Source organism: Phasianus colchicus, chromosome 15 (genome assembly GCF_987193195.1).
Source record: "Phasianus colchicus chromosome 15, bPhaCol1.hap1.1, whole genome shotgun sequence".
Lineage (NCBI taxonomy): Eukaryota > Metazoa > Chordata > Aves > Galliformes > Phasianidae > Phasianus > Phasianus colchicus.
In genome coordinates, this window is record NC_143450.1 from 9282144 (window position 1) to 9297683 (window position 15540).

General features: G+C 47.1%; 1 protein-coding gene across 1 annotated transcript in view; it reads left to right on the top strand.

Annotated features, from left to right (window-relative positions):
* Positions 1 to 10160, top strand: part of UBTD2 (ubiquitin domain containing 2) — a 52068-nt gene extending 41908 nt beyond the window's left edge. The window contains exon 3 of the mRNA XM_031598090.2: positions 4236 to 10160. Within this exon, the coding sequence (XP_031453950.1) occupies positions 4236 to 4633 (398 nt within the window). The 3' untranslated portion in view covers positions 4634 to 10160. The remainder of the gene's footprint in view (positions 1 to 4235) is intronic.
* The last annotated feature ends 5380 nt before the right edge of the window (positions 10161 to 15540 follow it).

Here is a 15540-nt window from a genome sequence, read left to right on the forward strand (position 1 = left end):
GTGTTATACACAGACACTTAAGCTCCTTAAATAGGTAGTCTCATTGCAGTGCTAGATGTTGTTTTGTGTTGGTTTAATTCCTCTTCCCTGCAGCAAGTCTGGCTGAGGAAGGGGAAAAGGAAAAATCTGCTCAGTTGTTAGGGTTGGGGCATTTCTGAGCAACATTCCTCAAACTGCTTAAAATCTTGGAGGAATAAAAGCCACTTTAGGAACAGAAGACAGGAAATTCAGCTTTTTCTGAGGGGAGAATAGTATGTAGCTTTGAAGCAATGGCATCAAAATGCATTAAGGCTTTCCATGTTTCTGAATGAATGTGATCATGTCAAATAATTTCAGTAATACTTGAAAAAGTTTGAATCTGGGCTACTTGGGTCTGTTAAAGTGCTGGTGTTTGCATGTGTGGATGTGTGTCCAAGGTCTGAGCTGCTCAGGATGGAGCAGTGTTCCAGCCTGTCCTTTTCCAGAAAAACATCCACATACTGATCATTTTAGGAAAGCAACCTTTTACAGCCTGCAGAGCAATTTGTTTAGGAATGTTCCAGTTCCATGTGCTGGAGGGTCACATTTGCTAACTTTTCTGCCCCAAACTATCAGGCTGTCTCCTACATGGGTGGCAACCAACAAGAACCTCTGCCTTGTGATTCTTTCCAGAGTTCCCCAGTCTCCAAGTTTCTATTACTTTGAAATACAAATATAAAAATAAATTAAAAAAAAAAATACTTCAGTGTGTTTCTAGCATTGGAGAGGCTTATGGTTTTAGTGCATTTTTTACTACCTTTTATCAATGGCTTTGCTCAAAGGCAGTTCTTCATTTTGCTGCCTGGGTACACTGTGCAGAAGTTTATTGAAGTCAAGCTAGCATCTAGAAAGCTGCTCAGATATTTGTGTATTCGTTGAGTATTTACAGCATCGATATGCTTGCTCTGTCCTCTCCTGGCTGTTGCTGTAAAACCCTTCTGTACCGCTGTGATCTTTCACATGAGCAGTGATCACTTCCCTTCCTGCTGAAGGAGCTGCATCCTTCCTGTGCCATAACTGGCTGCTGGGGGCCCTTGTTGCCTGGGTAACAGGGAAACCTTAAAAATATATATTGTTTTGCATTCTCTCTGTGTTCTCATGAGAACTCAACATTCTTTTCTGTGTCCTTTTGTGCTGAACAACTTCAGTAGCCCAAGCTGGTGTGTTATGCAGGAGGGCTCAGAACGTTTCTGACTTACAGCAGTGGCATTACTGGGTGCTGCAGCTCAGGTGTTTGCTTGCTGTGCTCCATGCACGGCTCACTGCATGGTCTGGGCGGGAGCTCTGCCTGGCTGCAGCAGTGGGAGCACTCCTGCGGGCAGCACACTCGCCTTCTCATCTTCTCTCTGACAATTTGCATTTGCAAGCATTGCTTAAAATAGCTCCGAACTCACCGTGCCTTCTGGTAAATGCATTCAGCCTTCTCTTAGCTTTTGGACTCCGACCAACATGACGCTTCTTCACACTCTGCCTTTGAGCCATTTACAGCATTTTAAGGGTTGTCAGTGGAGTCTGACCTTCTCCAAAAGTCACTGCCAAAAGCCTCACAACCGCAGAGCTGTGCTTGTCCCACTCGGCTCCTGCAGATGGGTCTGACGTAGGTGCACAGCCATAAAATGAAGATTCTGCTTGCAGTGGACGGATTCTGTGCCTTAACCCATGTATCCACATCCTTCTCCATGTTTTGAATGTGATATGGCTCAAGAGTCTGGAGTATTTTTACCAACAAGAGAGAAAGGATGGGTGTTTGTTGGCCAGGTTTGTGGTAGCTTTTGACATTAGCAACTTGTCATAGGTTGATGGTCAGCCTAGGATAGCCCCATCCCTGGAGGTACCCAAGGCCATGCATGAGGCCCTGGGCACTCTGAGCTGGTGGGGGGGCAGCTGGCCCACAGCAGGGATTGAAGCTGGGTGATCTCTGACCCATACTATGAGGCTATGCTTCTGTGGTAGGGCTGTGCAGTTTTTATTGCAAGAGGTTTCCTCTACAGTGTCTTGAAGAACAAGAAAAACAAACCTAAAAACACACACCCACACCTCCAAGCTGGCTGCTCTTTAATAGGATTTTTTATAATATGACTTATCTGATGATGATTAAGCAATTGAATGTTTATAGCGTATGCTTTGACCTTGATGTTAGTTCAGCTGGGCAAGGATATAAACGATGAATAAATTCCACAGCAAGCTTATCCCATTGTGTTTGAAATCAGCTCTTGGATACGCTTCTCTAAAACAGGGACGCTCTTGTTGAAATGCATGGATTTAAAGAACGGTACAATTTTAGCTGCAGTAGCTAAATTTAAAAACTGTTGGGGTTTGGCTCTTTCTCTTTTTTTCTTTCAGCAGCAAACTGTCTGCTTGTTTCTGTGAGCCGCGATCCAGAATTTAGCGCTGCGCCATTTACGGAATTGATGAGGTGTACAGAATGAAAGGAACATTTTAAAGCTGAAGGCTGAGGACTTCGGGCCTTACTACATAAATCACACGCAAAGCATCCTGAAAGCTCTGGAGCCAATACAGTTTTGATCAAGCTGGTTTGCTCGGAGATTCATAAATGATACAAGACTGCCCTGAGTGCCATATTTCTCTGAATTTTCTTTTTTTTTTTGCTTTGTTTTCTCAATAAATACCACAGCACGGCAGTCTTGGCACTACTGGTACAAACAGAAAGTCCCCAGAAGTGGCTGATACTTTAGCCAAACATGTCCTCTGTGTGTTTTCATCAACAAAGAAAAAAAGGGGGGGGGGCCATCTGTGTAAAAGACAGCACATATCCAGCGTAAGAGTCACAGCATATCCCCAAGTTAAATGTTAGAGCACGCTCATTTTGCTGATCAAACAGCAAAGTTTAAGGGAAGCCACTGTCAACATGAAGAAGCCTCCAGCCAAGAAAAAAAAAGAAGCCATCATTTCTAACAAGGAGCAGTTGGGTGTTTGTTGTGTGCAGGAGTGCCGAGTCAAAGCATTTTAACTATTCTGTAGCTCAGGGACTTGGCTTCCCTTCAAAGGCTCCAACTACAAAAGGATGGATAATGTTGCAAGTGAATGTGCCCCCTCTAGGGGCAAAAATGTGGAAATTCGCTGGAGCAGGTAAACCTGAGGCACTGGAGAGGCATTTCCTTGGAGTGGGAATATCTGTTTTATTTTTAACTCCACTGAGAAGGGATTTCTGTTGTGGTGGGGATGCAGTTTCCTTGGCATCCCGTTTCCCTGGCTCGCTGCAGGCGGTGACGTGTGCTGTGCGTAGCAGGGCTCATTTCTTGGCTTCTGACACTGCAGTTGTAGGATGCTAGAAAAACGTGCTGCTGTTTTTCCAAGGTAGCTCTTGAAATGCCTTTGTACAGGGTGTGTTTCATACTGGGTTTAAAATTTTTCCGCTTGCATTTATTAGTTCTGCAAGACTCATAGGTTCTTGAGCTGTTTAGTGTGTGTGCTGTGACCAGTAGGGAAGGATGTGCTGTATGCAAGGCAGCATAGCTATCTTTTATAGCAACAGCCAGGTTATCTTGGGGAACCTCTCAGGAGTCTGAGGAGATGGAAATGACTCCTGACACTACTGGGATGTGGGACTGCTTTAAATCTGCTCTGGTTCTGTGTGTGCCACATGTCACTGCTCCAGCAATGACACCCTGCTCCATTTGGAAACGCAGAGTTGTCCAGCTTGGGTGGCTGTGTTTGTTTTCTCTGGCACTAAAGCACTAAAACACAGAGCCTATATGAAACCATTTCAGCTATTTCTGCATGCTTGAGAAGTTACAAAGTCTTTTTTTTTTTTTTTTCACAGTGGTCTTTTGCCTCCAGGCTTCACCATTTTGTCTTTTCATAACTCATGTTTGGGATTGTTTAATTCAACCCAGTAGTATTTTCTGGATGTTTGCATGCCCTAAATGCTAGGCTGTGCTGCCAGTGAAGTGCCCTTCTACATGGCTCATGTAGGGTATGGCTCGCTCCATCTCATCCTTCTTGCTGCTCCTGAAGTTTATCAGCTCTGTCTGAAAGGTTGGGTGCATTTGAGGGAGTGCTTCAATTCAATCCCAAGTTTCCACGTGGAAACAAGGTGAAGCAGTTCCTAATGGGAACTTAAGGTTGATCTTTTAAGACCTCAAAACCTAAATCGTTGCCATAACAGTGGGGTTAACGCTCCGAAGTGTTACTGCTTCAGTTTTAAACATGAAATACATCCACACTCACTGTTTCCTGTTCTCTTACCCCTCAAGGTGCTCTTACAGAGTGTTACGATGAACTGGGCAACCGGTACCAGCTCCCCGTCTACTGCCTCGCTCCGCCCATCAACATGATTGAGGAGAAGGGCGACCTGGAGACTCTGGACATCCCTGACCCACCGCCCAACTCAGGGCACGAATGCCAGCTCCGTTTGCGCCTGTCCACAGGCAAAGACCTCAAACTCATGGTCCGCAGCATGGACACGGTGTACCATATGAAGAGGCGGCTGCACGCAGTGGAGGGAGTGGAGCCCGGCAGCCAGCGCTGGTTCTTTTCGGGCCGGCCGCTCGCAGACAAAATGAAACTGGAGGAGCTGAAAATCCCAAAGGACTACGTGGTGCAAGTCATTGTGAGCCAGCCCTTAGCAAACCCGACCCCGGTGGAAAACTGATTTCTGCTTGTTTATCGATTCTCCTTCTTTCCCTCTCTGTCGTGGGACTGGTTTTCACTGCCCTGTCTTCTTTCGTTTTGTCCTGCTAAATGGATTGGTTCCAAGAATTGACCAGCAAAAATTCCATCTGTGATGGAGATCTGCAAAAACAAAACATAAAAACGTAAACTGGCCTTTGGGATTTGCCTGATCTCATATTTAACACAGCAGCAAGCAGCAAAGGGTGAAGAAAGGAGTGGGGAAGGGAAGGGAAAAGGGAGGGCGTGCAAAGAGGGAGGGACAAGGTTGTCTTTCACTTAAACAATAAAAGCATGTAATGATCCTTAAAACTGTAGGTGGTGTCCTGATCCACGGAACAAGAGTAAGAGAGCACTTTTATTTAAAAAATAAAAAATTGATATTTCATATCAGCACCACCTACAGTTCACGCAAGACTTGCAGCTGCCCTGCGTAGGTCCCACTGTGTGTTGTGGGGATCTTGCTGGCTAACCCAATGCACAGCTTCATCTGGGTGCTGCTGAGGCATTGCCAGTCCTGGGCAGGGAGCGAGGCTGGGGCTCAGCCCTTGTCCTTCTGGCAGCTTCTGCCGTGCTCAGCCCACACAGTTGTACATTCCGAGGTTGCAATGCAGTCCTGTGCCATTGCTGGTGCCAGCGCTGGGGACGCAGCCTGCTGGGGCCTTAGGCAATAACTTTGTGAAAGTATACTCTCACGTACTGTACTGTAAACCTACAAGACTGACTTTGCCTGAAGTTTACCTGCTGACTGGCACCTGGGTGTGTGCTGCCGCAGTACTGTATAGCACTCAGAGCATTCAAACAGACTTTGAGCAAGCTAGCTAGGAGGAGTGGTGCGCTGGTCTGCAATTAAGGATGAGGTGCATGACTGTGTGGTGGCACTGGTGTGCCCACTGCAGTAGGTTAAGTGCAGATACACCCAAATGCAATGGATTGCAGCCTCCCCTGCTCCCTTCTGGAGGGCTCCATGTGGAAAATGGTAAGAACATAAAAGCACACAAGTTTCAGCTTTTCCTATGTCATTTAAAGCAGCAGTCATTCTCGATTTGGAGATATCCTCACCAACACACAGCAGCAGTGCAGAGTGTGGCTGTGGTGTCCAATCAACAGTACTTTCCCTTCAGAATGTAAGAGGAGTCCTTGTGGCAAATGACAAATCCTTTTCTAGTCTCAAAAATTTGAATCAGACAAACATATCTGGGGGGGAAGAATCTGATCATCGCTTACCTCGGGTAGAGATGTGCTCTGTTCCTTGGGTTTGTCTGGCAATGCCTTTGCTTGAGATCAAATCCACTCCTTTTAAACTTCATTTCTAGTTTGCTTGTTTTTGCAGCCATCAGTGAAATCATTTCTTCGAAGGTCCAACACACTGGCCAGGTTTGATTTTGTTTCATTGATTTCTGCCTTCCCATTCTGAATCTGCGATCTAAACCTACAGTTGCCTCAACTCTTACTCATCTGCTGGTGAAACTGCTGGGTTAGGATCAGCCATTTGAAACCTGATTAATTGCATAGAACTCCCTTTGTCTGGCTGTGAGGGAGTTTCTTGCTCCACAAGTATCACTGCAGAGCCAGAAGGACCCTGGAACACCATCGCAAGTCTGACCCAACAGGTGGAAGCAGATGCAGGTAATAGGTGCAGCCAACCTTCACCTCTTGGAAAACAGATCCACATTTTATGTGTATTACTTCTCTATCCCAGAATAGCTTTCATTTTGGTCCCTGTGTTGTATGCTAAGATTTCCTTACAGCTTCTAAAGTCCCAGTTTTGTGCAGGATGTTGGAAGTGTAGTGGCAGAGCTGTAAAGGAGAATTAGTTTCTTGTTCTCATAAACACCCAAGTGACTTGTTCTTTGCTTTTTTGGTTTATTTGTGGTTTTTCTTTTTAAAGATTAAATCAAGGCTGATAAATACTAATCTAGAACAACAGTTTTCTATTGTGGAGTTTTTTATGACAAATATGCTTTCTTATACTGGGGTTTTGCAGCCAAGTCTTTTGCATTCCAGAGGGAAAAATATTTATTTGGTATATAAACAACTCAAATCTCTTTGATTTTTCACTAGTCAAAGGGTGGCTTTGTGCCAGGAAGGCTCTTCTTGTCGTGTAAGGCATAATTGTACATCTTCATATGAACATTCACGTCCCTCCAGTCCTTTCTGGGAAGGGGAAATTGTGATAGGTGATTAAGAGAGAGCAAAGTTAAAACCAGCCTGATATTTCTGAAACTGTGAACACTACAACACTACTTTTTGAGGGGTATATTTTGGAGTTTTGGGTTTTTTTTTCATTCAGGCAATTGTCACCATGTACAGCTTTTGAGATTAGACTATAGGAGCTGGAAGACTTTGTTCTTCCTTTCTTGACCCTTTCAGAATAGCATCATTTGCAGTATGCTGTACCAGATAATCACGTTTTTTGTTATGTTTTTCTGGCAGGGTGCTCAGTGATGGTCTGAAGGCTGTGTCATGTGTGAGCTCTGAGCAGAACAGAGGAGTGGTTGGTGAAGGTGCTCTGTTCTCTGACAGCCTCTCCTCTCTCCTGACCACTAAGCACACAGCCAGAACTGTCAGAAATTCAGTGTTTTTACAGGTGGCAGTGAAATCTTTTCATTTATGAAATGAAGCAAATGTGCTTAGCACATACCCTGCTGGAAACAAATTTTACAAGATTTACATGAGAAAAGAATTCCAAGTTGCAAATATATATACATATATATATATATAGTAAAAATCAGTAAGGAATACATATAATAAAAATCAGTAAGGAAAGCATACAGCATGTTGACTAACTTATCCCTTGTATATTCCTGGAGGCTGCAGTATGCATTGAGAGAACAGTCACTTCTGTCTGCGGAATGCTTTGTCTTTGTGCTCCAAGATGGTCTGCAGTGCCAGTGCCAGTGCAGGGGACCCAGGTTGGATTTGCATGGAACTCGTGCTGGTTCCCGGAGCAGGGCAGAGGGAAGGGCTTGCTGCAGTGCAGAGCAGGGGGGGGCATGGCTGAAGCGAGTCCAACCAAACTGAAATGCCTTTCAGCTCAGTGCCCCAGGAGAAGTGGGACGGGGGCAGGTCTGTGGCTGCTCACATGGGGGGATGAGAGGAGCCTGCTGGTGCTGCCCCTGTGCTTAGTGGTGTGGGAAAAGCTGAGCGGTGAGCTCAGTGCTGCTGGCAGCCTGGGCTGTGCTGGGCTGAGTGATGCAGCAACTTCAGTGATGCGCACAACCACGAACTGCAATGCCAGCTGCACACAAGTGAGGAAAAATAGGACTCTGGGTTTTTTTGTTAAGCCTGTCAGCCCTTTGTGTCATTCCTGATCAACTCTGGCCGTGAATTGAGCCAGTAGATGACATTTTTTGCTGTCTGATGTGCTTCAGATTTTTCTACCCTCCCTTGTTGCTTCTTCCTGACCCAGAAGTGACAAAGCAGTAAAAGCCCACGCTCCTGGGCAGTGGGGAGTGCAAAGGACAGAACACTGCCTGCTGGGAGCTGCAGGACAGAGGTTACTTGCAGCAGGGGGCTCCTGGTCTTCCACAGCCAACTGGCAGCAGTCCTGCATGGTGCCCTGCACCTAAGAGCCCAGTTCACTGCGTTGGCTGCTTGTGAGTGGCTGTGTATTAGCATCATGTACAGAGGAACAGCTGGGAATAACTGCACTATGAATGTTCTTAGTTTTCTGGAAGCCTTTATACTCTGGAGCTTGGAAGATTTATTGATGTGAATCAGCAGTGTAACGAGTTGGGATTTTAATAGCCACAAAAATACTGAAAGTAATAGAAACAACACAACAGATGAACTCATCAACCAGACAGAGCACAGCTCCTCTTTGCCTTCCATAGCAAGCTCATAGGTCGGCTTGGGGAGGAGAGGGGTGGGATTCCTTGATGCAACAAGGCAACACGTGCAGTGCGAGTAACAGTAGAGCAGATGGCCAGCTGACAAAAGTATTGCTGTAGTATGACATGCTTCTGCATAGATATCTATTGTTAGTAATGTAAAAACTTCAACGATACTATTAAAGAGCCTAGTTTGTTGCAACGGTGGGATGCTTTTAGCCGTGGGATTTTGAAAGCATTTTAGCTGTGTGTTGGCAAACTGAATGCTGTACATTTCTCCATCTCTGCCTTGTTCAGAGAGACAAGCGGTAGCGACATTTCTGACTCCTGATCTATATTCTACAAACTCTTTTCTGCATCACTGTAAATACCTTCCAGACTCTCTGCACCTTTTGCAGATCATGTTAACGTTGGGGGAAGGGGGGTGGGAAATGAAGGATTTTTGTTGGCTTTTTCACTACGCTGCTCAGATCTCGTTCTGTTGAAATAAATGGAGGCTCTGTTGGAAAGGGGCTTTCTTCCTTCGCCCTTCTCCACTTCCCCATAAGCCTGATCCCTCCCGGCTGGCAGCTCTTGGGCAGCTTGTGCTCCATGGGAAGCATGGAGAGGGATTCTGAGAAAGGAGTTACTGCAGAGTTGCTTTGGGGATGAGGGATGAGCTTCCTACGCTCTGCAAACTTGCTTGGACAAAACAAAATGAAAGCCTCACATTCCTGAGATGGTGACAGTCTGCCTTGCAAGTTAACCATTGCAGGAAGTTTTTGAGCTAAACTCAGCAACTCTGCTTCTGTCTTCTCCCAAAGAAGATGAATGTCCTGCTTTATATCCGCAGCTACAACGCTTCTGTTGGTCACTGACTGTATATACAAGTCTGCCTGCTTTGAGACTTCCATTTTCATAAAGAGTTTTTGACTGCTCTGTTCTGCCGATGGCTCCCCTTTCCCACACTTCATCCATTCAGATGCTTCGTGGCCGCATGTGTGTGTTGCTCTTGTTCATAGGAGATGGAGCTCCTTCCATGGCAGACGTGGCATGGCACCGACCCTACAGACGTCAGCAGTCAGAAGATGAGGTGTTCAGCCAGCAGGCTTCATTCTGTGGACTTTGAGACTTGCTGTAAATGTGTCCACTGGACTCTCTGTGAAGAAGTGTGTTCCAGCAGGACCACTTGTTGGGTATTTATCCGGTAGAACTCGTATTTGTATATTTTACAGACAATAACCATTTGATCAGAGCCATGGGGCAAACAGAGAACTTAAAATCCTGACTCCTGCCTTAAAACTCTCAGTTCATCTTGAGCTCCAAAAATTCTGCACCTGCCCATCTCAAAGTCCATTTCCTTAGGAAATTTGAGCCCAGTTAAAGGCTGGAGACAAAGAAAAATTAAAACAAATTAATTCTTAGCTGATGGCTTTATTAAAATAACTAACTGGTCTTGTAATAAAAACCCTGTTTGTGCCTCTCAAGTCCAGGGAGTGTCTAAAAAGTGGAGGTGGCTTTTGAGCAATGATTGGAATGACAGCATTAGCTGGAGATTTGTAAGACACCTGCTTTCACACGTCCTGAGCAAGAGACTTAGGTTTGTGTCCTCTCTGCCTCATGGTAATGGCTTTCAAAGATGGCTGGTACCATCAGATTTGTACTTCTTGAATAAATATCTTCATTTTTATGGTAAAACCTTTTGTACGTGGTTTGTTTGTGTGTGCCACGTAACAAGGAAGCATCCATATTACGTAGGGCATGGTGCTGGAGTTGGCACTGACACGGAGAGCACGTCGTTCCAGCACAGCAAGGACGAGGGAATCCCAGCAATATGACCTTTCTTATTTTCTCCCCTTGTAACTTTTATAAGGCCTTTTGGAATCAAACACAGGGCTGTGTAAAACAAGCTTTTGAACTTTTTCCCCCTCCTTGGCTCATTCGGTCAGTGAAGAACTCCCAGCCTGCATAAAGATGCTGTGAACATCAGGTCACTTTCAATGCATTGTGTTTTTGTTGTACCTCTGTTTCTTGGCTGACATATGGCAGTAGTGTGTGCACATTTTTAATCAATGGCAAAGCACAAGTAGGTTGTCTTTAGGCTGTTAAATTATGTGATTTTTTTTTTAACCAAGGGAACATCTTCTGCCACTGAGAGCGAACCATCATGACCTTCTCTGAGTTGGAAATGCTGTACAAAATTTCCTGTACTGAAAACAGAAAAAGAGAAAATCTTCTTTTCCTGCATTTAAAAATAAAAAGTAATACTGGAAATGCCATGCCTTAAGGAACAAACGCAGCCTTGTTTTTCTTTTTTAGTTTCTCCAATAGTGCTTTGGATTCTGAATGGGAACCCTACAGCTTTCCCATGACCTCCTGATATGGCACAATCCCGTTTGGGGCAGACGTCACACTGAGCAACGCAGCCAAGTGTGGTCACAGCCACAGGTTGGTTGGACCCAGTCATCTTCATGGTCTTCCCAGCCATAACGGTTCTATGTTGGAGTGTGACAGAGTCCTTTGCCAAGAGGTGTGCTGTCCATGGGAGTCCAAGGAAGGCAGCACTGTGCCTGGTGGAAGTAACCACCCTGTGATTCCACTAGCTGGTACGTTGCCTTCATTCAGGTCACCACTTCACAGCCTTTAACTGCTGAATGTGTCAGAGGAGTGTGAATAATTTTTTGTGAGTGATGTTGGTCTAATGGTAGCACAGCAAACATTGCAGTGTTTTGGATTTCTTTTATCTGTTTTCCTGGTAGAATCAATGTGAATCATAAGCAAACGGGTTTGTGACTTGCCTGAATTTATATATATATACATATATATTCCTTCTATGCGTGTATATATACATATTCCCATATAAAGAGATTATACATGTATGTAATACATGTACCATCTCTGGAGGTGTTCAAGGACTGTGCAGACGTGGCACTGAGGGGCATGGTCAGTGGGCATGGAGGGGCGGGGATGGACCTGACAACCTTGGTGGCCTTTGCCAATCTTTATGATGCTGTCAGGAGTTTGGGTGAAAATACAACTCATAGAGCTGTTAGATAAGACTGCTTCTGTTCCATTCTAGCTAACATGGAATATAATTAATGTTTATATTGTGACAGTACTGATAGTTCATTGTGCTCTGTCTCACTGCACAAAGTCAGACAGCACTGGGTCCAGAGCAGCATTTCTTCTCATGGCAGTGCTGCACACTGCCAGCTGCTGGCTCCTGAAGATGTAAGGCATGATGGTCACTTCCAGCTTTGCAAGGAGCCATTCACTGCACTCTCTCCGACATATCTCTGAAAGTTGGAGGTTCCAACTCCAGAGTTGCAGCAGAGGTCGCAGAGGTGGGTGCTGCGGGTGTGCTGAAGCTGTGCGTCATGTGGGACCAGCAGCTGAGCTCACAGATGGGAAGTTTCCATCCTAATTAATCCCTTATGCTGTAGCCTCGCAACTTCATTAGGGGAGGTCTGTAATGGCAGAGTGTTTGGAGGAGGTTGAATGCTGTGATGCCATATGTAAGGTGAGGGGAAATGCATTCACCAGGATGCTGCGTCCAAGGGATAAACAGCCAACATTTAGCAGCAGAAACTGCCTCTCTGGCTTTCTCTCCACATGGCTTTAATTAAGTGTCTGAGTTAACACAGAAAGCAGCATTTCCTTCAGTCGAACCACTCCTCATGAGCAGTAATGAGGACGCAGGGACTGCCTGACCCCCAGGCATACACTGCTAATGCAGAGCAGGCAGCAGCAAGCTCACAAACCCGAGTGGATCCAGGGCTGAGGCTCAGAGCACCTCTGTGCATCGCAGAATGGCTGGGGAGCACTGTGAAGGGGAGAGGTCCCCTTCACATGGCACATCCCCAGTGCCATGAGGGCCACTGCTGTGGTACACTGAGGTGGAACCCAAGTTCCATCCTTCCTCCTCCTCAGGTGCTGCTCTGGGGCACCCACCTTGGTAGAGCTGTGATGTGGAATGGAGGAAACAGAACACAACATTTCTGGGCTCTGTCACTTTGGTTTATTGCCTTCTATGTGGTCATTCCATTCGTTTGGTGTCTGTGAGCTGAGCCCAGAGGGGAGGAGGAGCACAGCTGCACTGCTCCCAGATGGGGAGGGGGCTCCCACTGGGGCTGCCGGGAGCTGCCTGTTGCAGCAGGCAGGATGGCCACAGCCCACTGCTGCCTTCTTCAACTTCGCTTCTCCTCTTGGATGTCAATGCAGAGCACTGCAAACATCCTGAATTCTGTGTAGCTCAGTTTCAATTTTTGGAGATAGATAGCTTAGCAAAACAGCCTTGGCTAATGCAAGCCCCAAGCCCCAGCTCTTGTCCCCTTCTCCAACATGCTGCTTCCCAGCATGCTCAGGAGAATTTGGTTCCAGCTTCTTGCCTGCGGCTCATCCCGAACATGTTACAGGCTAATGGGGCACCTCCCTGGCATGTTTCTCCACCATTCCACGATGAGTTCCAGATGTGGCTGTGATTCATAACATCTGGGGCTGGGCGTAGCTGGGCACAGGGAGAGCAGAGCCTTCACAGCCGCGTTGCACAGCCTGCTCACAGCACCCCTTCACCAGGCAGCCCCGAATAAGGGACAGCACCAGCACGACACAGGGCAGGTCCTGCTCCTTGCAGGAGGGCATAGAGAACTGGTTCTGTTTTGGGACAGAAAGGTTTAGGAGAAGAGCACTGATTTCCTGCTTTGAAGAATATGTGGACTACCAGATGATGCTGCCATGCAGAGAATAAAGGTGACCTCTCGTTGGCCGCGCCTGCAGGAAATCCCGAGCCCCAGTGCTTCCTGCATATGGGCTGTCCCATCCCTCCCCTGCTCTCATGCCTGTGCAGCAGTGTCGTGGCTACATCTAGACCCAGAGATCCTTCCCACAGCTTGCATGCTGCGGGTAGAAGTCAGCCCCATACCTGGTGGGCCAGGAGGATGCACGCCAACATGTAGAAGCCATTAAAGCTGATGTTCCTCGTCGTGCTGTGGTCCAGCAGGGCGAACAGCAGCACAGTCTGCTTTTCCTTCAGGTCCATCATGTAATGAAGAATGCAATAACACTGCAGGTCTGGAAAGCAGCGAGCTCTCAGGCCTCATCTGCACAAAGCTGTGAGCAGGGATCAGTGGGGTTTATTTTAGTTTAAATGCCACTGCTCCTAGATGAGGTGCACAGGCAATTCAGGCAATTAAAAACACAGTAGCAGATGAGATACCGCTCAGAATTAACAGACAGCATTAATGAGATGTCTGATTTATGGAGTGGCAGGCATGCGATTTCTGCACCGAAGACGGTGTTAAAGCACACATAAATTCCTGACTTCCTTCTCTTCCACCCTACGACCTTGAAAGGAAAACAAAAAAGAAAACCAAAAAACTTTTCAATAAACAGGAAACACTGGGAAAAGAACCCATTTTTCTTTTGGAGAAATCATTTGTAACTCCTGACCCTCCCACAGTCATCTGTAGCTCAGTTCCATCTGCTTTGGCTGCCCAGGAGCTGGGGGTGCCCAGCACCGTGCTGCTGCCTGTGAGAGGAGCGACCTGAGACTGTGAACAGCCTCACACTGAAAGCTGCTGGCCAGACACCTGCCTGCCTTCTAGCACAGAGCTGGTTTATGGAAAGGATTACACTGTGAGGTTGCAGCAGTGCTAAGGAATGAGTTTCATTGAGCCAGAATCCCCTCTTGCCCTGTGTTGTTGCCATCTTGTTTGTACAGCTGCGAAGACCTCCTTTATCACCACCTTTTGTGTGTCTGTTATCAGCTCACGGCAGCCAGGAGCTGGTTATCGTGTCTGTACAGCACTGGAAGCTGACCTGGGGGCTCTGCATGCTGCAGGGACGCGGGGGGTGATAACACTATAAAATCAAGCGGGGTCAGAAAGAAAAGGAGGGAGAAGGAGAACTTTTTGGATGTGGTGCTCACAGACATGATTTAGCAGAGGGTTGTTAGAGTTCGGGTAGCATGGTTAGGTCATGGTTGGACTCGATGATCTTGAAGGTCTTTTCCAACCTGAGTGATTCTATGATTCTGTGATTCACTGGGGGTTGAAATCCATCCCAGTCTCTGGCTGTGGTCCCATGAGCTGGTCAGGCCAGGTAACCTTCAGAGAACTGCACCAGGGTGGGGAGGGCCTGGGCTGTGCGCTGGGGCTGCAGCTGTTCTTCATTTCAAGACTCCCAATAGCCAGTTCTCTTGGCAATGAACCCACAGACAGCAGATCTGCTGATAGAGTATCAAACATAGGATAAAAAATGCCACAATTCATTTTCAACGGTACACTGAGTCAGAGTTGCTCAAAAACATCCAGAGGGTTACTTTGCAAAACGTCTGTGGGTGGAGAAATCACCTCTCTGAGCTCCCCTCTGCTTGGGCTGAACCACAAGCCCTTCAGCACAGGGCTCATCTTGAACTCTTCGTCTTCACAGAACCAGATGAGGATGGAGATGCCCAATAGCTGCCCACAGCTATTGCAGTGGCAGCCTAGAGATCACAGAATCGCAGGATCACCAAGGTTGGAAAAGACCTTCAAGATCATCCAGTCCAACCATCCACCTATCACAACAGTTCTCACTAAACCGTGTCCCTCAACACAAAACCAAACGTTCCATGAACACCTCCAGGGTCGGTGACTCCGCCACCTCCGTGGGCAGCCCATTCCAGTGCCTGACCACTCTTTCAGAAAAGTAGCATATGACGGAATCAAACGCTTGCTGGGGAGGTGGATGATGGAACAAGGAAAATGACCATAGGGAGGTCCAGAAGACTTTAGGAAAAAACCTTCCCGGCTGCACTGTCGGCTCTCTCCCCTAGATGTCCCCATTTAATACGTGATTTTATAGCGGCTTTTCAGAGGGGCTTGAAGTTCTGCCGAGGAGAGCGTGCGGACCGGCACCGAGCCGCGTCCCAACCGTGCTCACTGCTCCGGCCCGCTGCAGCCGCACAGCTCGGCCCGGCTCGGCAGCGCAGTACAGCACGGTAGTGCCGAGCCGAGCCGAGCCGAGCCGTGCCGTGCCGAGCCGAGCCGAGCCGAGCCGGGCGGGGCGGGTGCCGGCCAATGGCACGGGGGGGCGGCAG